This window comes from Pseudophryne corroboree, chromosome 6, assembly GCF_028390025.1.
Source record: "Pseudophryne corroboree isolate aPseCor3 chromosome 6, aPseCor3.hap2, whole genome shotgun sequence".
NCBI classification, from domain to species: Eukaryota; Metazoa; Chordata; class Amphibia; order Anura; family Myobatrachidae; genus Pseudophryne; species Pseudophryne corroboree.
The window spans coordinates 60333751-60356622 of record NC_086449.1 but is presented as its reverse complement, the minus strand read 5'-3'; the positions used below and the strand labels follow the sequence as shown (position 1 = coordinate 60356622).

Here is a 22872-nt window from a genome sequence, read left to right as displayed (position 1 = left end):
TGAGAGCAGGAGTACTAGTGATATTATATATATATATATATATATATATATATATTAATTTCATCTCATTATCATCCAGTCTATATTAGCAGCAGACACAGTACGGTAGTCCACGGCTGTAGCTACCTCTGTGTCGGCAGTCGCTCGTCCATCCATAATTGTATACTAGTATCCATCCATCTCCATTGTTTACCTGAGGTGCCTTTTAGTTGTGCCTATTAAAATATGGAGAACAAAAATGTTGAGGTTCCAAAAATAGGGAAAGATCAAGATCCACTTCCACCTCGTACTGAAGCTGCTGCCACTAGTCATGGCCGAGACGATGAAATGCCATCAACGTCGTCTGCCAAGGCCGATGCCCAATGTCTTAGTACAGAGCATGTAAAATCCAAAACACCAAATATCAGTAAAAAAAGGACTCCAAACTCTAAAATAAAATTGTCGGAGGAGAATCGTAAACTTGCCAATATGCCATTTACCACACGGAGTGGCAAGGAACGGCTGAGGCCCTGGCCTATGTTCATGGGGATGGAAGCAATCAGCCTCTCGCTAGAAAAATGAAAAGACTCAAGCTGGCAAAAGCACCGCAAAGAACTGTGCGTTCTTCGAAATCCCAAATCCACAAGGAGAGTCCAATTGTGTCGGTTGCGATGCCTGACCTTCCCAACACTGGACGTGAAGAGCATGCACCTTCCACCATTTGCACACCCCCTGCAAGTGCTGGAAGGAGCACCCGCAGTCCAGTTCCTGATAGTCAGATTGAAGATGTCAGTGTTGAAGTACACCAGGATGAGGAGGATATGGGTGTTGCTGGCGCTGGGGAGGAAATTGACAAGGAGGATTCTGATGGTGAGGTGGTTTGTTTACGTCAGGCACCCGGGGAGACACCTGTTGTCCGTGGGAGGAATATGGCCGTTGACATGCCTGGTGAAAATACCAAAAAAATCAGCTCTTCGGTGTGGAAGTATTTCAACAGAAATGCGGACAACATTTGTCAAGCCGTGTGTTGCCTTTGTCAAGCTGTAATAAGTAGGGGTAAGGACGTTAACCACCTCGGAACATCCTCCCTTATACGTCACCTGCAGCGCATTCATAATAAGTCAGTGACAAGTTCAAAAACTTTGGGCGACAGCGGAAGCAGTCCACTGACCAGTAAATCCCTTCCTCTTGTAACCAAGCTCACGCAAACCACCCCACCAACTCCCTCAGTGTCAATTTCCTCCTTCCCCAGGAATGCCAATAGTCCTGCAGGCCATGTCACTGGCAATTCTGACGAGTCCTCTCCTGCCTGGGATTCCTCCGATGCATCCTTGCGTGTAACGCCTACTGCTGCTGGCGCTGCTGTTGTTGCTGCTGGGAGTCGATGGTCATCCCAGAGGGGAAGTCGTAAGCCCACTTTTACTACTTCCACCAAGCAATTGACTGTCCAACAGTCCTTTGCGAGGAAGATGAAATATCACAGCAGTCATCCTGTTGCAAAGCGGATAACTGAGGCCTTGACAACTATGTTGGTGTTAGACGTGCGTCCAGTATCCGCCGTTAGTTCACAGGGAACTAGACAATTTCTTGAGGTAGTGTGCCCCCGTTACCAAATACCATCTAGGTTCCACTTCTCTAGGCAGGCGATACCGAGAATGTACACGGACGTCAGAAAAAGACTCACCAGTGTCCTAAAAAATGCAGTTGTACCCAATGTCCACTTAACCACGGACATGTGGACAAGTGGAGCAGGGCAGGGTCAGGACTATATGACTGTGACAGCCCACTGGGTAGATGTATGGACTCCCGCCGCAAGAACAGCAGCGGCGGCACCAGTAGCAGCATCTCGCAAACGCCAACTCTTTCCTAGGCAGGCTACGCTTTGTATCACCGCTTTCCAGAATACGCACACAGCTGAAAACCTCTTACGGCAACTGAGGAAGATCATCGCGGAATGGCTTACCCCAATTGGACTCTCCTGTGGATTTGTGGCATCGGACAACACCAGCAATATTGTGTGTGCATTAAATATGGGCAAATTCCAGCACGTCCCATGTTTTGCACATACCTTGAATTTGGTGGTGCAGAATTTTTTAAAAAACGACAGGGGCGTGCAAGAGATGCTGTCGGTGGCCAGAAGAATTGCGGGACACTTTCGGCGTACAGGCATCACGTACAGAAGACTGGAGCACCACCAAAAACGCCTGAACCTGCCCTGCCATCATTTGAAGCAAGAAGTGGTAACGAGGTGGAATTCAACCCTCTATATGCTTCAGAGGTTGGAGGAGCAGCAAAAGGCCATTCAAGCCTATACAATTGAGCACGATATAGGAGGTGGAATGCACCTGTCTCAAGTGCAGTGGAGAATGATTTCAACGTTGTGCAAGGTTCTGATGCCCTTTGAACTTGCCACACGTGAAGTCAGTTCAGACACTGCCAGCCTGAGTCAGGTCATTCCCCTCATCAGGCTTTTGCAGAAGAAGCTGGAGACATTGAAGGAGGAGCTAACACGGAGCGATTCCGCTAGGCATGTGGGACTTGTGGATGGAGCCCTTAATTCGCTTAACAAGGATTCACGGGTGGTCAATCTGTTGAAATCAGAGCACTACATTTTGGCCACCGTGCTCGATCCTAGATTTAAAACCTACCTTGGATCTCTCTTTCCGGCAGACACAAGTCTGCTGGGGTTGAAAGACCTGCTGGTGAGAAAATTGTCAAGTCAAGCGGAACGCGACCTGTCAACATCTCCTCCTTCACATTCTCCCGCAACTGGGGGTGCGAGGAAAAGGCTCAGAATTCCGAGCCCACCCGCTGGCGGTGATGCAGGGCAGTCTGGAGCGACTGCTGATGCTGACATCTGGTCCGGACTGAAGGACCTGACAACGATTACGGACATGTCGTCTACTGTCACTGCATATGATTCTCTCAACATTGAAAGAATGGTGGAGGATTATATGAGTGACCGCATCCAAGTAGGCACGTCACACAGTCCGTACTTATACTGGCAGGAAAAAGAGGCAATTTGGAGGCCCTTGCACAAACTGGCTTTATTCTACCTAAGTTGCCCTCCCACAAGTGTGTACTCCGAAAGAGTGTTTAGTGCCGCCGCTCACCTTGTCAGCAATCGGCGTACGAGGTTACATCCAGAAAATGTGGAGAAGATGATGTTCATTAAAATGAATTATAATCAATTCCTCCGCGGAGACATTGACCAGCAGCAATTGCCTCCACAAAGTACACAGGGAGCTGAGATGGTGGATTCCAGTGGGGACGAATTGATAATCTGTGAGGAGGGGGATGTACACGGTGATATATCGGAGGATGATGATGAGGTGGACATCTTGCCTCTGTAGAGCCAGTTTGTGCAAGGAGAGATTAATTGCTTCTTTTTTGGGGGGGGTCCAAACCAACCCGTCATATCAGTCACAGTCGTGTGGCAGACCCTGTCACTGAAATGATGGGTTGGTTAAAGTGTGCATGTCCTGTTTATACAACATAAGGGTGGGTGGGAGGGCCCAAGGACAATTCCATCTTGCACCTCTTTTTTCTTTTATTTTTCTTTGCGTCATGTGCTGTTTGGGGAGGGTTTTTTGGAAGGGCCATCCTGCGTGACACTGCAGTGCCACTCCTAGATGGGCCCGGTGTTTGTGTCGGCCACTAGGGTCGCTTATCTTACTCACACAGTCAGCTACCTCATTGCGCCTCTTTTTTTCTTTGCGTCATGTGCTGTTTGGGGAGGGTTTTTTGGAAGGGCCATCCTGCGTGACACTGCAGTGCCACTCCTAGATGGGCCCGGTGTTTGTGTCGGCCACTAGGGTCGCTTATCTTACTCACACAGTCAGCTACCTCATTGCGCCTCTTTTTTTCTTTGCATCATGTGCTGTTTGGGGAGGGTTTTTTGGAAGGGCCATCCTGCGTGACACTGCAGTGCCACTCCTAGATGGGCCCGGTGTTTGTGTCGGCCACTAGGGTCGCTTATCTTACTCACACAGTCAGCTACCTCATTGCTCCTCTTTTTTTCTTTGCGTCATGTGCTGTTTGGGGAGGGTTTTTTGGAAGGACCATCCTGCGTGACACTGCAGTGCCACTCCTAGATGGGCCCGGTGTTTGTGTCGGCCACTAGGGTCGCTTATCTTACTCACACAGTCAGCTACCTCATTGCGCCTCTTTTTTTCTTTGCGTCATGTGCTGTTTGGGGAGGGTTTTTTGGAAGGGTCATCCTGCGTGACACTGCAGTGCCACTCCTAGATGGGCCCGGTGTTTGTGTCGGCCACTAGGGTCGCTTATCTTACTCACACAGCTACCTCATTGCGCCTCTTTTTTTCTTTGCGTCATGTGCTGTTTGGGGAGGGTTTTTTTAGAAGGGACATCCTGCGTGACACTGCAGTGCCACTCCTAGATGGGCCCGGTGTTTGTGTCGGCCACTAGGGTCGCTTATCTTACTCACACAGCGACCTCGGTGCAAATTTTAGGACTAAAAATAATATTGTGAGGTGTGAGGTATTCAGAATAGACTGAAAATGAGTGTAAATTATGGTTTTTGAGGTTAATAATACTTTGGGATCAAAATGACCCCCAAATTCTATGATTTAAGCTGTTTTTTAGGTTTTTTTTAAAAAAACACCCGAATCCAAAACACACCCGAATCCAACAAAAAAAATCCGGTGAGGTTTTGCCAAAACGCGGTCGAACCCAAAACATGGCCGCGGAACCGAACCCAAAACCAAAACACAAAACCCGAAAAATTTCCGGCGCTCATCTCTACTGTCTACCTTGTGCTTCATTCGAGCCATCCTAGTGTCTGCTCCCTGACCACATACTTGTTCATGACCTTCCCATCCAGCTCTGACCCAGTGTATTATCAGTCATCTCCGTGTCTATACACCTCATGGTGAATTAATTTACTAACTCCAGTGTCTTCCAGTCCCATACTAAGAAACCCATTCAGAGGGCCGAAACCTGCATTTTGGGTGCAGCTAAGCTCAAACTCCCTTGTGGGGCTTCCTGTTGAACTGTGACTTTGCACTCTGTGCCTCTGTACTGGATCATAGCCAATTCCATAGTACGGGTTAGCATCCAACTACTGCCTCCGAGTGTTGTGACAGAAACACAATCTAAGATGAGAAATCACCACCATTATTGTATATAAATTCCACCGTACATGATAAAACACCCGACATACTGATCCTAAATCACCTATCTCACATGATGGCATATCATCCAGATCCTGGATAAAAAACATCGACACGAAGATAGGAAATTAATAATTTACATTTAATTAGAAATAAATCAGCTTACCTTTGTTTGCAGACAAACTTACAGCCAAAACTTCCCAGGTAGTAATTGAATCTTTTAAGGTAAGATTAAGACTCTTGGTTGAAAGTCTGTTGAAAAGCAAACATTATTATCTGTTATACATGAAGAAAAGAAATGATCCAGTTAGTATAGAGCAGGGGTTCTCAAACTCGGTCCTTAGGGGCGCACACAGTGCATGTTTTGCAGGTCTCCTCACAGAATCACAAGTGAAATAATTAGCTACACCTGTGGACCTTTTAAAATGTGTCTGTGAGTAATTAATACACCTGTGCACTTGCTGGGTTACCTGCAAAACATGCACTGTGTGGGCCCCTGAGGACCGAGATTGAAAACCCCTGGTATAGAGCCTTGGAACAAATGAGTTTATATTATTTAGTACAAAATAAAATGGACACAGTATTAGAAAAGGAAATAAAAATGTGCAGAAGAAAGCTGACAAGATATTAAAAAGTATAATTCCAATTAATCTGCAGCTGTTTTATATATATATATATTGATAATGTCAATTATTATCTTAGACCGTAAAGCTATACCTCTAGATACACTATTACCGTGGAGCCGCTATGGCCGCTAGACTGAATACACGTGGAATTATATATTTATTCATTTATATATATATATAACATATATATAAATGAACATCTCTATCTCCATGGGTTTTGGACTAGGAATGTTAGTATCTTAAATTCCTATCTGTCTGGTTTTGTTGTGGTTAGCTATTGTTTCTGATCTTCTAAACAGCCTCGGCTCCTGGGCATTGTTCACCCTTGTTTGTCCCTTCCTTTCAGGTGAGACAATGACAACTCAGCACACATTGTTCTGAATAGAAACCTGGCCATCTTAGTAAACAAAGGTGTTTGCCCTCTTCATAGAATCTCAAAGCTTAGTGTAAATAAGGCCATTGTGTCTCAGTCTGTGGGAGATTTAATTTATGTGTGACTGGGTTTCATTCTCGTTCCCTCCACATTCATAATATATAGTAAATACAATTTAGATCTATATTCTACTTCTGCACATAACTATACGGAGGAACATGCGATTTTTCTCTAACCAACACCAGAATGTTTCCCTTAAAATACCCTACAGCTGGATACCAAACATCACCTTATAGCCTTAGTCTGTCCCCTCTTATCCTGCAAAGGTGAATCCCTTTGTTCTGGACTTGTTGATGTTGTACAAGGGAGCTATATCTAACATGTACACTATTTGGGTTAAATATGTAATGTTCTAATAACCCCCTATGCGCTCACAAACTCTACCATAAACGCGCATACCATGCGCTAAGGCGCATGGCCGTTGGGAGCTACTTTACGCAAATTGCAGATATGCGCCCTCACAGTGGAATAAGTGCACATGCGGTTAGTACCTGGGGAGTGCATTACAATATTTTTAGACTTTGACAGTCCACCCTTTGGCAGTCAACAAAAACTGCCACTAGCTAAACTTTAAACAGAAAAATATACAATGCAATATCTACAGATGGTTGGATAAAAACATACAATACAAATTATCTACAGATAATTGGATGGTAGGAGAAGTGTAGGTGGGAAATGTATGACCTAGTGGGATAGTAAAAGCATGTATGTATGAAATCCATGTCTGAGGGGCATGTATCATCGTGCCGTACATGTTCTAGATAAGCTTCGAGGTATTGCGAAGTATACATTAAATCGTTCTTATCCCGTATTAAGGGTCTGTAAGTGGGCCAACAAACACTACCGAGCTCTTTTCGGCTTTTTGTATCAATAAATGGGGTGCACATTTAGTTGATGATACATGAAGGGGGGACACATGTGAATGCTAATATATATATAGATATTACCTATCGACTATGTGTGACACTACCTGAAGGTTGTAGAGATGAAGATAAGACACGTATCACAAATATATTCACATAACATTTGTGCAATCGTTCTTGGGTGTTGGTTGAGGTCTTGTCAGGATGGGTGTATCTTTGCTGAAAGTGTTAATCAAAGTCTTTTCTGGATGGATGTATTGTTCATCAAAGTTTTTTCCGAATGGATGTGTTGTTCATCAAAGTCTTTTCCGAATGGATGTATTTTTGCTCAAAGTCTTTTCCGAATGGATGTATTTTTGCTTGAGGGAAAACAAAGGAGTAACGGGTGAAAGAAACGGATCGTGGAATCACGTCTTATCACAACATTGTCTCTATTGATGAGTCATAAATTAAATCAGTTGTTTTAACAATGCCCTCACTCCTTTAACTCATCACTTTGGTACCGTGCTTGCGCCGTGTTAAAACTCGAACACACCTAAATATCAAGCCAATCATTATGACAACTCCCAGGATACAAGGGAGAAACTTTCCTACACTCACGATAAAATTTTGAGCCCATTCTCCTAAACCTGAGAACCAATTGCGTGGGTTCAACCATGAGACCCAGCCGGTCAGTTCATCACTCACAGCAGTAAGGGTAAGGTTGTGTCTCCTTCGGAACTCCCACTTCAACTGTAGGATATCGTCCATCTTTTTATCTATGACCTCGGTTGGGTCATCAGTGCTGTTTGTAATATACGTGCAGCACTTCACACCATACTGTGTTGCTAAAGTGACGCAGTACCCGCCTGTCACTGCTGTGATATAATTGAGGACCACCATGTGCTGGATCAGTTCCGTTTTGTAAGCTTGCAACTCCCTCCCTGTATACCTGAAGGTGTCATCATACATCTCGGTGATATTATCTATTAGATTTGCTAGCGCATGGATATACCTATAATTTATAATTCCTCTGGCGGTACGGGTGATGTCTAACGCGAGTAGGAATTGAATTCCGGTGGATTCGTGGATCAAATCAGAGGCTGCGTGCTCTGTCCTATCTATGAGGTGTCTCTTAACGATGTGTTCATAATGAGTATGAGTATAAGGAGCTTGAGCACTGCGGTGAACGTCTTTCATCTTATCATGGGTTATGGTCATAACCTCTGGCAACACTCTTCCAATGTAACACAATCCCTCTGAGTTTGGGGCAAGCCACTTATAAGCCTTCCTCCCACATATGAAACAAGCATCATCGGGGAGAACATATGGGACAGAATATGACATTACCATATTGCAAACCTTCCAAGTGAAAAATCCTATCCCTATCTCTCTCATCTGTTCAGTACACGTATGAGGCTGTATGATATGCGCACAGTACCCTGGTGATACTTGTCCAACCTGCATGGTCTTACTTCCTAAAGTATACCTATACCGAAAATACCTTCCACTGTTGGCTATTTGTCGTATAAGTTCAGGGTCTACGGGACTTGCTCTGACCTTGAGGTACTTGTGAGCACACCCAGCATTCTGTTTGGTTTAAAACCTTACCCACTAATGAGTGATAGTCACTCAATATGATGACGGTCCATGTTGATATTAAGGCTGGACTGACATCTCTGGATGCACCCGTTCTCAACTATGTTTTCACAGTTTCTACAAATACAATTTTTTTCAGCTAATAACCCTTCACAGTGCCTCCTAGTTTCATGACTACCAGATCGTTTTCTGATACTCGCCTTTGCTCGATGGATGTGTTGCTCTTGGAATTCTACAAATCCGTCCTTGCCATCAGAACCCATTCCAGATCCTTTCTCGACCTCTCTGGTACTCTCACCGAAACAGACTGCTCTGGTCAACAACATGGTCAACAGGAAAACCCGGAACGCAGTCTCTTGGGGTAAGTCCATCTTGAAGGGGGAGAAAAAGAGTGGTAATGGGAGGTGAAGAAAATAATAGAAGGAAAAAGAATCATTACATAATCCCCAGGTTCAATGTCATGACAATTACTGTCTGGTAGGTCAGGAATCACAAGCTTTAGATTTCTATTCTGATTCCTCAGCTGCTGGCTCATCTTCACAAAATATTTCACAGTTACTTCATTATTGCAATTCAAATCATCCTGGGGGTCAATCATTACATGGGGTTGTCAACCAAAAAGAATCTTAAAAGGTGATAGATTAAGGGGGGACCTGGGAGTGGTACTGATGCTGTACAATACAAGCGGCAAAGCTTCTGGCCACAACAATCCAGTTTCAACCATCACTTTACTCAGCTTGTTCTTAATAGTGCTGTTTACTCTTTCCACCTTCGCACTCGCCTGTGGGGGGTACGGAGTATGCAGCTTGCTATTAATTCCCATCAGTTTGCACATACAGTAACCTGAAAGACTTCACCTGTAAAATAGGTACCCCTATCGCTTTCAATTATCCTAAGGATACCATATCTGCATACAAATTCCTGCACAATTTTCTTTGCAGTGAACGTAGCAGTATTTGCGGCAGCTGGGAACGCTTCTACCCAATTGGAAAACACATCAATACAGACTAACACATATTTTACATTTCTGCAGGGTGGCAACTGTATGAAATCAATCTGTATTACCTGAAAAGGGCCATCTGTCGAAGGGGATATGGGATGGTTCTGTTGGTATTGACTTTCCAATATTCTTCCTCAAGCAGATAAGACATGTCATTGCTCTCTTACCCGCATAAGAAGAGAATCCTGGCGCACACCAGTAGGCTCTCACCAGCTTACACATACCCTCTTTGCCTAGATGAGTCAGACCATGTGCCGCCTCAGCTAAACTTGGAAGATATGATCTGGGGGCTACTGGCTTACCCTGCCCATCTGTCCAGAGTTCTGAGGACTCCTGGCCATATCCTTTTGACCTCCAGACTGCCTTTTCCTGTGGAGAACACAAATTTTGCATTTCACTTATTTTTGTGTATTAACGGTGTTGAATATCCTCAGTGATGTGATATCTGTTTGTATGGGGGTGCTGTCTGCTGATTTAGCAGCTTTGTCTGCCCTGCTGTTACCAAGTGACACTGGGTCTTGACTGTAAGTGTGGGCTTTGCACTTGATAACAGCCACTCTGTCAGGTTCTTGTATTGCTGTTAGAAGCCTTTTTATATGGGATGCATGCGCTACAGGTGTGCCAGCTGCCGTTATGAAATTTCTGAAGCGCCATATGGCCCCGAAATCATGCACTACTCCAAAGGCACACCTAGAATCTCTATATATATTGGCTGACTTACCCTTAGCCAATTCACATGCTCTAGTTAGGGCTACCAGCTCAGCAACTTGTGCTGAGTGCGGTGGACCCAGGGGTTCAGCTTCTATGATACCTCTGTCATCTACGACTGCGTATCCAGTACACAAGTCTCCTGAGTCCGTCTGTCTGTGGCAACTACCGTCAGTGTAAAAAGTAAAATCTACGCCTTCCAGTGGGTTGTCACTAATGTCGGGTCTTGCAGTGAAAGTTTGGCTCAGATATTCCACACAATCATGTGTGTCAGTGTCTATACTAAATCCTCCTTCACCATCATTCTCATCCTCCACCCTTTGTGCCTGTACAGGCATACTTGGGAGGTAAGCTGCAGGATTTAGTATGCTGCATCTCTTTATGGTGATGTTTACAGGGGCCATTAGTGCTAACTCCCACCTTGTAAATCGTGCTGATGAGACATGTCTAGTTTGGGCGGAGTTTAGTAAGGCTGACACTGCATTAGGTGTATGGACCGTCAGGTTGTGTCCTAACACTACGTCTTCGCTTTTGCTCACTAGCAAAGCTATCGCTGCAACACTTCACAAGCATGTGGGGAGAGACCGTGCTACGGTGTCCAACTGTGCACTGTAGTAGGCTACCGGCCTGCTGGCATCACCATGTTTCTGGGTTAAGACACCTGCCGCACACTCAGCGCTTTCCGTACCGTACAATTCAAAGGGTTTCCCATAATCTGGCATGCCTAATGCAGGTGCCTGTGATAGGCATTGTTTAAGTCTCTCAAATGCCAGTTCGGACTCATCTGTGTGAGAGAACCGATCTGGTTTGTTCGAGGAGACCATTTCCTGCAAAGGTAAAGCCAGTATGGAGAACCCTGGGATCCAGTTTCGGCAGTAGCAACACATTCCAAGGAAAGTGCGGATCTGCTGCTGGGTTTGTGGCAGAGTCATGTCGCGAATCGCCTGTATTCTATCAGCGGTGAGGTGTCTAAGTCCTTGTGTCAAGCAATGTCCCAAATATTTTACCTTGGTCTGGCACAACTGCAACATATCCTTTGAAACTTTGTGTCCCGTATTAGAAAGGTGAAACAGAAGCTGTTTCGTGTCTTTCAAGAATGCTTCCAGTGAATCAGAACACAGCAGTAAGTCATCTACATACTGTATTAATACTGATCCGCTTTCAGGTTGAAAGGATTGTAAACAGTCATGCAAAGCCTGGGAGAAAATACTTGGGCTGTCAATGAAACCTTGGGGTAAGCGAGTCCAGGTGTACTGTACTCCGGTGTATGTAAATGCAAACAGGTATTGACTGTCAGGGTGCAGAGGGACCGAAAAGAAAGCAGAACAGAGGTCAATGAAGGTGAAAATTTTCGCAGTAGGGGGAATTTGCATGAGGATGACAGCTGGATTTGGCACTACGGGGAATTGGCTCTCAACTATTTTGTTTATCCCCCTTAAATCCTGCACTAGCCTGTGTCCCCTCCCCCCACTCTTTTTCACAGGTAAGATGGGACTATTGGCAGTGCTGGACATCCTAACTAGGATGCCCTGTTGTAGCAAGCGCTCTATGACTGGGTACACTCCTAACTCCACCTCTGGCTTCAGAGGATACTGCGGGATTTTTGGAGCTATCCTACCATCTTTTTTGCACTACTACAGGATCTACATTTGCCATTAATCCAGTGTCTTGTCCATCTTTGGTCCAGAGGGATTCCGGTATCTGGGAAATAATTTCCTCTACCTTGGATGGACACTTGTTTATAACAGCAGAGTGTGACATTAACCTTTGTGGGGTGTCTAACATATCCTGCACTTCCTGAACGTGATTCTCAGGTATATCTAAGAAGACACTCTCAGGAGTACAGTATATGACACACCTCATGTTACACAATAAATCTCTCCCAAGTAGATTAGTCGGAGCTGATGCAGCTAGCAAAAAGGAATGCTTGGTCTGCAAAGGTTATCTTAATCTCTGCTGGTTTACTTAAAGGGTAGTGTTGCACTATTCCTGTTACCCCCATTGCTGAAATTGTTTTACCCGTGGTTTTCATACATACTGTTGAATTTAACACTGACCTGGCCGCCCCTGTATCTACAAGGAAAGGTAGTGATCTACCAGCTTCATCAACTGTGACCTCAGGTTCACTACCAAGGCTAGCAATTAACTTCACTGGCTGCAGACTACAGGTGTGGCCTAACCCCTATTGGATATTGTGACCTTCCCGCAGCGCGCTGGCAGCTACAATATGTGAGGGGGTTAACTGAGAATTTTCAGAGGTCTGCCAGTCCCTCTTTGGTGGGTACCTCCTTGTTTCCCCTGCATGTGGCTCATAACTCCTCCTATGCGATCCCTGATCCCAATTACGTGTGTTATACTGTGGGTCATGTTCTGGTCTAGGGGGTCGGTATACCTTATGTGTGCTTTTATAATTACAATTCCGTGCGTAATGTCCTTCCTTCTTACAGTTTTAACATTTTACTACATACGAATCACCATCAGGGGTCTGGGGTTTCGGCTGATGTGGCTTCTTTGTCAGGGCTTTTATACTTACTGTCATCAGCTTATCCCCCTGTGACTCCCTGTGTTTAATCATGTTCCAATCGTGCTCGATAGCGGACTCTCTTAATGCAGCCACTGAGATACCTCTCCAGCCAGGCTGAGTGGTTTGTACCCTAGTTCTCAATGCCTCTTTTAATCCGTCCATTAATACGGACATAGCTTCCTCCCTATGATGTACATTTTCCTTAATGTCTTCGATCCCAGTGTATCTAGCCATTTCCTGCAGTGCCCGATGGAAATATTTAGAGGCAGTTTCACTTTCTTTTTGCCTTATGGAAAAGATTTTATTCCACTTGATAACAGTAGGGAAATATACTCCTAATTGCAGCTTGATTTGTCGCACATTCTCCTGATTGTACTCATCAGTGAGAGGTACTTCTGCATCTAATTTACAATCAGAAATTAATTTCACAGGGTCAATATTGGAGGGTAAACATGACCGTAGCACTGTTCGCCAATATTTGTTTGTGGGTTCGGTGGCGTTACCTAATTCTCTAATAAACCTCTGACATGCAGCTAGATCCTTTCTGGGATCGGGAAATTCAGACATAATTGTCCTCAATTCATTGACCAAGGACAATGCATAGCAATGTTCCTGACGGGAGTGACTCCGTGAGCGTCAGTCTTCCCATTGGGGACTGCAATCACCCTGACAGGATTTAGTTCAATTATATCATTTTGTGTTGACTCTACAATGTGAGGTGCTATTGTCTCTGCATAATGTACAGTACCGTACTTACCTGTGGACACGACCTCACCTGTCCCTCCGTTAGGGCCCTTCGCTACTGCTCTTACTGGTTGGGCCGTGCCCACTTGGGTGTCTTGTATGGTGGCTGCTAGAGAGAGTGCCGATATCGTGCTGGGCTCATCTTCTTGCTCGCAATCCTAAGGGAAGTTTAAGATGGGATACAACTTGCACGGGTTAGCATTAATACATTTATCAAGTTCACTGTTATCATATATTAGTATGCCATTGTCTGTAGCCACTTTCTCTCCTGTAATATACGGTGGTGGTGGTGCAGTTGCTATCAGTTTCCTGCTAGGATTGGAACCAGCTATGTGAGCTAGTTCCCTCTGCATATCACTCTCTCGTTGCCATAAATGTAAACAGTTTGAGTGTCTGATCCTCTCTTTTCGGGATTTTAACAGACATATCCTAATCCATAATTCTGCAATACCTCTGGATTAAAACTGCCTACTTTAGGGAATGGTTCCCTATCTTCCGCAGTCATACGTTCCCATTCATTGCAGAAAACATCTGTGTGTGATCCATATTTCTCACACATTATGTACCTTGCCGACCCTTTGGGCCGCAGAACATCAACCTGAACCCTGGTTGATCGTCCCTTACTTGAGCAAGTGGCCCCCATATTTGCAGGTATTGCCTTCTCAGCTAATTCCTACAAAAACCAAAATACTCAATATAAGGCAACGGTGAAAGTTTAACGAGTACTTTCACCTACTCACGCCCACGTTGGCCAATACACCTAAACACTGTCGTCGGCACCGGTACGTATCCAACCTAGGGCCCCTGTGTAACCTTTATTCACTGGAAATATATGGGAGTGACTTACCTAACCAATAAATATTGGTCGTTGGAGATTTCTTGAGTGAACAGTGAAAACTCCCTTAAAATAAAAAAAATGTTACACAAATCACGCTTGCTTATGCTACACTTATTGTGAAAAACTATCACTTTGAGCTAAGTAATGCACACACGAACGCGCGGCCCAATCGCACAGTGTATAGATAACTGTTACTTATCCGCCTTACGACCAATGGAATCGATTGTTTAGGCTGCGAAACCTCAGCCGGAACGTCTCAAATCGGGCCTAAATGGGTACCTCGCTAACCCCCGGGGCTGCGATATCTCTCCGCTGACCTCTTAGGCCGCAGTATTCAGAGCTTCGCTTGACTTTGTCAGCGGTTTTCTGACTTCGCTGACCTACTGGTCTGCTGTATCTACTAACTTGCTCCTTTGTACTCTAATCAATGTTAACGTGAGCAAGCCACTCTCACGCCACCAAGTGTCCACTCACCTGGTGTGGTCTCCTACGGGATCCCGAATTCCCTGGGTCCACAAAACCTTTATTGTTTGCACACTCACGCTCGTTCACTCATATACACTTTTGTTATTTTTCTGTACCGAAAATGTAACTTTCATTCAGATAAAACAGCCTTAGTTCCAGAGGTAATACAGTAAAGAAGGTATTTAAACTAAATATTGGAAACTGATCAATTTGTGCTATTATCGCGTGGCTACCGTCTCGCGCCTAAACTAAAGCAATGCTATTGTGTAATTTGTACTTAGCAGTCGTACCTAAACACCCGTTGCTTAAATACGCCACGTGCGTATGTCCTTACGTTGCGTACGCAGTCCCGCACTTTGTCCGAGACATGTGTACAAAGACTGTATGTCCGCAATAGCACAAATCCCACACTTCTATCAATGTAAGCGATATTAACTATAATCGCTCACTTAACGCCACACACAGTTTCTTCTGTATAAACCTTTACAACTAGACCAGGCTGTGTGTGCGTCTTACACTTACTTCCTTAAATATCACTCTATATTATAACTAAATAGCAACTAATTTCTCAGCACAGGTCAAAATGAGTCTAATAATCAATAGTTATGGCAATAATGCGAGCAGATATACAGAGTACAAAATATAGGTGTATGCGTGTTTTGTGTGCGCATTTGGCGCCAATCAGAAATTTCACAGATATTTAAAATAGCTTTGCGTTCTTACCTTACGGATCCCACCAGCATCCCAACAAACCCTGCAGAGCAGACGCTTATCTTATCAGCACTAGTGTATCCACCGACCAAGAGAAGGCTTACAGGGAATACCTTTCCGCCCTTTGCTGATAGATAAAGTCTGCGGAAACCTGCTAGGCTGCGGATATGAGGAAAAACCGGACGAGGCTCCCAATTGATAATGTCAGTTATTATCTTGGACCGTAAAGCTATACCTCTAGATACACTATTACCGTGGAGCCGCTATGGGCGCTAGACTGAATACACGTGCTGCGCACTTTGTACGCTATTTGCGTACAGAGTCCCGCACGTGGTACGTACTTGGCATACACACACCGCGCTGAGTGTACAGAGACACACAGTGTGCGCACACACAATTGATAACCTTTAAACCTTGTTATTGATATAATGCAATGATATGATTACACTTTAAACCCATAGCAAAAAAGTACTGCAACAATATTATACCTTAAACCTTAAGTAGTGCTGACGGTATAAAGTACCCGCAGTGCGTACACCTTAACAATACTTATAAAGCTTTTACAACTAAAATACACTTTAAACCCTTGCAGGAAAGTGAGGACACGACACCAGTTTGTAGTTGAAACCACAGGGTTCTAAGGCCACCGTGGATTATTCACAAATGTTAAACAGTACAAATTATACACTACAGGCTAACAAGATAAATCTAAACAGAATAATGGCTACAGTCAATGTACATACATGTGAATATTCGCAAGCACTTCCCGGATCCGGTCCTCCGCTCATCAGGTAGATAGCGTTCAGAGTCTTTGATCGTGACCTGGCCTGCAGCTCGCTCTTTATTCAGTAGATCAAGGCATAATACAATAGACACTGTGTGCTCTTCTTCCATTGGTTAGTTCAAGAAGTACAGTAGGCGATGGCTAGGACTTGAGATGTGGTTTCTGTTGTTTACATCTGAGTTCCCGCCCCATGATCAGTTAAACCCATCACATTAATCATAAATCTGGTATTATTAATAATTTAATGAGGTAAGTTTTAATAATGTTCTTATTCCCACCAGATTAATGTTCACGTGACTCTGAACAATATGATCCCACACATGATAGGATTATCTATTTCAATCTTCAAGATATACCTATATCCACATATTCATATATATGTATATGTATATATATATATATATATATACACACACACATATATATATTTATATATAGAAAGCAAGTTCAGGCGGCACTCCACGGATTTTCAAGACAAATGAGACAGCTACACAGGCTTGATTGTCAACGTTTCAGGTGCTATTTAATCACACCTTTCGTCAGGATACAAACACAGAAAATACCACATACCTTATATAGATCCACAGTGTCCAGACCCCAATCACCTTCACCACCCATTTCCGGTCACGGGTGCCGTCATTAAACACGGCCATCCACAGCTGACGGGAAAACGGGTTGCCCTAGCAACCAAACAACCACCACGTCACCTGTGTGCTCCAGATCTCTCACACCCCCGGAGTCCGCCCGCCGGAAGTGCGTCAAAACGCGTCTACCAGTGAGCGGACGGGGGAGGCGGGGCCCATCGCCTAGGTAACGAGTACATATTTACAAGTGAATCAACAAACAGTGTGCGGAATCATGATGGAGAACATCACAGGCAGTTAAAGCAAATGACAATAACTCATTAAAGTGCATCAACATGAGTAAAACGGCTAGGGTTAGTTAAATGGGTCTGGAAGCTGCAAAAATCAAGGTGTTCATAGATCGGATATCTAAGGAATTACAACAATATTGTAAAGTACATTGATAACCACAATATTGATAATTTAAAGCTACAAAAGTCCATGGAAAAATCCATAGAGAAATTAGCTTCCCTTGAAACAATAAATATGTCAAAAATCATATCAACAATTTACCTATAACTAATGCTTACTTGAAAATTCATGCATCAAAAAGCTCTGCTAAAAGCTAGATTATAATATCAAATAAGTGTGTCATTGAATGAAAAACTCGTTAGGGCTATTTCAAACCTATTAGGTACAAAATGAAACGTACTTGTTAATGCTTTTACCAGGCCCATTAAACCCAAACAGAAAAAATGATTTATAAAAAACATAAGAGAGATAGATTTTCATTAAGGCCCATTGGTGAGACAGTATTAAAGTTGTTAATCCAACGTGCCTCCAATTGCAGCAGCTTCTTGTTTCGGTCACCCCCACGCGGTAACGGTGGAACATGGTCCACCAATTTGTAACGCAAAGTAGCCATACTATGGCCCATTTGCGTTACAAATTGGTGGACCATGTTCCACCGTTACCGCGTGGGGGTGACCGAAACAAGAAGCTGCTGCAATTGGAGGCACGTTGGATTAACAACTTTAATACTGTCTCACCAATGGGCCTTAATGAAAATCTATCTCTCTTATGTTTTTTATAAATCATTTTTTCTGTTTGGGTTTAATGGGCCTGGTAAAAGCATTAACAAGTACGTTTCATTTTGTACCTAATAGGTTTGAAATAGCCCTAACGAGTTTTTCATTCAATGACACACTTATTTGATATTATAATCTAGCTTTTAGCAGAGCTTTTTGATGCATGAATTTTCAAGTAAGCATTAGTTATAGGTAAATTGTTGATATGATTTTTGACATATTTATTGTTTCAAGGGAAGCTAATTTCTCTATGGATTTTTCCATGGACTTTTGTAGCTTTAAATTATCAATATTGTGGTTATCAATGTACTTTACAATATTGTTGTAATTCCTTAGATATCCGATCTATGAACACCTTGATTTTTGCAGCTTCCAGACCCATTTAACTAACCCTAGCCGTTTTACTCATGTTGATGCACTTTAATGAGTTATTGTCATTTGCTTTAACTGCCTGTGATGTTCTCCAGCATGATTCCGCACACTATTTGTTGATTCACTTGTAAATATGTACTCGTTACCTAGGCGATGGGCCCCGCCTCCCCCGTCCGCTCACTGGTAGACGCGTTTTGACGCACTTCCGGCGGGCGGACTCCGGGGGTGTGAGAGATCTGGAGCACACAGGTGACGTGGTGGTTGTTTGGTTGCTAGGGCAACCCGTTTTCCCGTCAGCTGTGGATGGCCGTGTTTAATGACGGCACCCGTGACCGGAAATGGGTGGTGAAGGTGATTGGGGTCTGGACACTGGGGATCTATATAAGGTATGTGGTATTTTCTGTGTTTGTATCCTGACGAAAGGTGTGATTAAATAGCACCTGAAACGTTGACAATCAAGCCTGTGTAGCTGTCTCATTTGTCTTGAAAATCCGTGGAGTGCCGCCTGAACTTGCTTTCTGTATCTGCTCTGTTTGGACCGTGGGAGGGCACCCAGGTATTTAACAAGGTGTTTGGAGTGCCGGTCATATGGGATTTTTATATTTATATATATATATATATATATACATACGCGCACACATACTCCTGCTATTACAATTTGTTAGGAATTAGATATTTATTCATTTTTATATATATATATATATATATATATATATAACATATATATATAAATATATATATATATATATAAATGAACACCTCTATCTCCATGGGCTTTGGACTAGGAATGTTAGTATCTTAAATTCCTATCTGTCTGGTTTTGTTGTGGTTAGCTATTGTTTCTGATCTTCCAAACAGCCTCGGCTCCTGGGCATTGTTCACCCTTGTTTGTCCCTTCCTTTCAGGTGAGACAATGATTACTCAGCACTCATTGTTCTGAATAGAAACCTGGCCATTTTAGTAAACAAAGGTGTTTGCCCTCTTCATAGAATCTCAAAGCTTAGTGTAAATAAGGCCATTGTATCTCAGTCTGTGGGAGATTTAATTTATGTGTGACTTGGTTTCATTCTCGTTCCCTCCACATTCATAATATATAGTAAATACAATTTATATCTATATTCTACTTCTGCACATATCTGTACGCAGGAACATGCGATTTTTGTATAACCAACACCATAATGTTTCCCTTAAAATACCCTACAGCTGGATACCAAACATCACCTTATAGCCTTAGTCTGTCCCCTCTTATCCTGCAAAGGTGAATCCCTTTGTTCTGGACTTGTTGATGTGATACAAGGGAGCTATATCTAACATGTACACTATTTGGGTTAAATATGTAATGTTCTAATAACCCCCTATGCGCTCACAAACTCTACCGTAAACGCGCATACCACGCGCTAAGGCGCATGGCCGTGGGGAGCTACTTTACGCAAATTGCGGATATGCGCCCTCATGGCGGAATAAGTGCACGTGCAGCGGGCATGTGCAAGGGGTTAGTACCTGGGGAGTGCATTACAATATTTTTCGACTTTGACAAGATAGATAGATATATATATATATATATCCGTAGACAAAAGAAATGTAAAGATGGCGCTTAAGTTCAAAGGTGCTGCAGTCCACCAGCCGGGATGGTCAACTAAATCCCAAAGAATCACAGTTTATACAGTCAAGTTTGCTGTGGTGCGCTCCCTGGGTTACTAGGGCAATATTCAATCTTCAGACGTGTTAGGCTCAGGTGAGTATATTCTTAGTTCGACAACGATTCCCCACTCCAATTCACATGATTTTACCACGATTTGAAGTATTGTCAGATTCAGTTATATTAATATGAATGGGGTTATTCAAACGTATGGAGTCCCAATGAATGGGCGGACCCACGTACCAGATTTTTTTGGGGTGTCAGTAGTGCCCACCCAAATACGCCTGTGGTGTTACTTCCACTGCTCTCTGGTAGTTTTCTCAAGGATTCTCTGTGGTGTCTAACCTTGCTCTAGGTTAGACACCACAGAGAAACCTTTCGCTGACATTAGACAAAGGGATTTAACTCTGATTGGAGAGGTGAATTGGTGAAGAATCCTTGAGGAAAACTACCAGAGAGCAGTGGAAGTAACACCACAGGCGTATTTGGGTGGGCACTACTGACACCCCAAAAAATCTGGTACGTGGGTCTGCCCAATCTGACAATACTTCACTATATCGCTTTCTTTTCTATTTTTTGGGTAAAATCGTGTGAATTGGAGTGGGGAATCGTTGTCGAACTAAGAATATACTCACCTGAGCCTAACACGTCTGAAGATTGAATATTGCCCTAGTAACCCAGGGAGCGCACCACAGCAAACTTGACTGTATAAATATATATATATATATATATATATATATATATATATATATAAAAAGGGACAGGGGTATTAGCGACCAACTGTGTCTAATAGATTTGAATAAAAATGAAGAATTTAGCAGGATACGTTTTTATAAAAATGTAACAGTAAATATATTTATACAAAAAAAAGTTTTAAAAAGTGGCGGGCTAAAGGATCATAGGCATAAGATGTTACTAGAACTACATAAAAGTAAGGCTAAAATAATGCACAATAAAAAACTAAAAGCATGCAGATTTCAAGGATAAGATAATATTGCTTATCTTAAAAATGGAGGGTCAATTAAGGTACACCCAACGCGTTTCGTCCATCTGACTTCATCAAGGGGCAGGGGGCTACTGAGCAGAGTCTTTATTTATAGCTGATATAATTAGGATAAGTGATTGTGACATCACTTCCTGTTGGCATGTCAGGAGTAGAGAATAAGGTGACAGTTCCAAACAGCTTAGTGTAATGCAAAAACGAGTGTTAAAACTTAAAACATGTGATATTGCTGAAAATAGTCTGGGGTGTGTCAAAGTCGAAAAATATCATGATGCATACCCCATGTACTAACCTCATGCATGTGCGCGCTGCTCATGCACTCAATCCGCCGCAAGTTGCGTAGGATCGCTCCGGCGATCGTGCGCATGATGTGGGTATTTACGGTGGAGTTTGTGAGTGTGTAGCGTGCGACTCGAATTGTAGCATATTTAACCCACATAGTGCATTTTATAGTTAATATTCCCCTAGACAATGTCAGCGAGTATGTTTAGTTTAAACGGTTCCTGGACAGAGAGATTCCTCTTTGCATGATAGAAGGGTCAGATAAAGGTTGAAAGGTGGTGTCTAGTATCCAGCTGTAGGGTATTTTAAGGGTAATATTCCTATGATAGTTAGGAATGAATCGCATGTTCCTGCGCATAGTTATGCGCAGAAGTAGAAAACAGATATAAAATTGTATTTAAAATATATTACGAATGGGGAGAGGATGAGAATGGAATTCACACATAAATTTCCCACAGACTGAGATACAATGGCCTTATTTACACTAAGCTTTGAGATTCTATGAAGAGGGCATACACCTTTGTTTATGAATAGGGCCAGGTTTCTCCCCAGAATAATGAGTGCTGAGTTGCCATTGTCTCAACAAAGAAAGAGACAAACAAGGGTGAACAAATGACCAGGAGCAGAGTTTGTTTGGAAGATCCGAAACAATAGCTAATCACAACAATCCAGACAGATAGGAATTTAGAATACTAACAAGTCCTAGCCATCACCCACTTCTTGAACTAACCAATGGTCCCTGGTGAAGGACATGTCCCACCCCCTAACCAATGGAAGAAGAGCACATAGTGTCTATTGTATTATGTCTTGAGCTAGTGAATAAATAGAGCTTGCAGCAGGCTTTGACACATAAGACTCTGAAGGCTTTCTCCCTGATAGCTGAGGACTGAATTCAGGTTGCACCGGCGAAACATTCTCACGTATATATATTTCTCTGTAGCCATTATTCTCTGTTATTCTGTTAGATTTATATGTTAGTTTGTAGTGTATAATTTGTACTGTTTTCTCCTTTTATTCTTAATAATCCTCTGCAGTGTTGGAGCTGCTGCGGTTATAACCAAATTCGGTGTGGTGTCTTCACTTTCCTGCTAAGGGCTCTCTTAGATTATTAATCGCTCATACAGTATACACATTGTTAAAGGTTTCAGGCGTTACATCATACAGTACTTGGTTATTAAGGTTGACAGTTTAAGCATATTCTAACTGTGTTTGAGGTTTAAAAGGTTATCAACTGTGTGTGCGCTCGCTGTGTGTATTCCGTACACTCAGCGCAGAGTGTGTACGCCAAGTACGGTACTCTCAACCCAAATAGCGTACAAAGTGCGTAGCACGTGCACGTGGTCTAGCGGCCATAACGGCTCCACAGTATTAGTACATAGCTTTATGTTTAAAGGTAATATTTGAAATGATCAATTGGGAGCATCGTCCGGGCCTCCTCATAGCCGCAACCTAGCAGGACAAGGCAGACTTTATCTATCAGCAAAGGGAGGGAAGGTATGAAGGTATCCCGTTAACCCTTTCATGGTCAGGTGGATACATT

At 43.3% G+C, this 22872-nt stretch overlaps 1 protein-coding gene across 1 annotated transcript in view; it reads right to left on the bottom strand.

Moving 5' to 3' along the window:
- LOC134936129 (complement C3-like) overlaps positions 1 to 22872 on the bottom strand; it is an 828079-nt gene that overhangs the window by 333186 nt on the left and 472021 nt on the right. The window contains exon 19 of the mRNA XM_063931046.1: positions 5278 to 5363. Within this exon, the coding sequence (XP_063787116.1) occupies positions 5278 to 5363 (86 nt within the window). The remainder of the gene's footprint in view (positions 1 to 5277; positions 5364 to 22872) is intronic.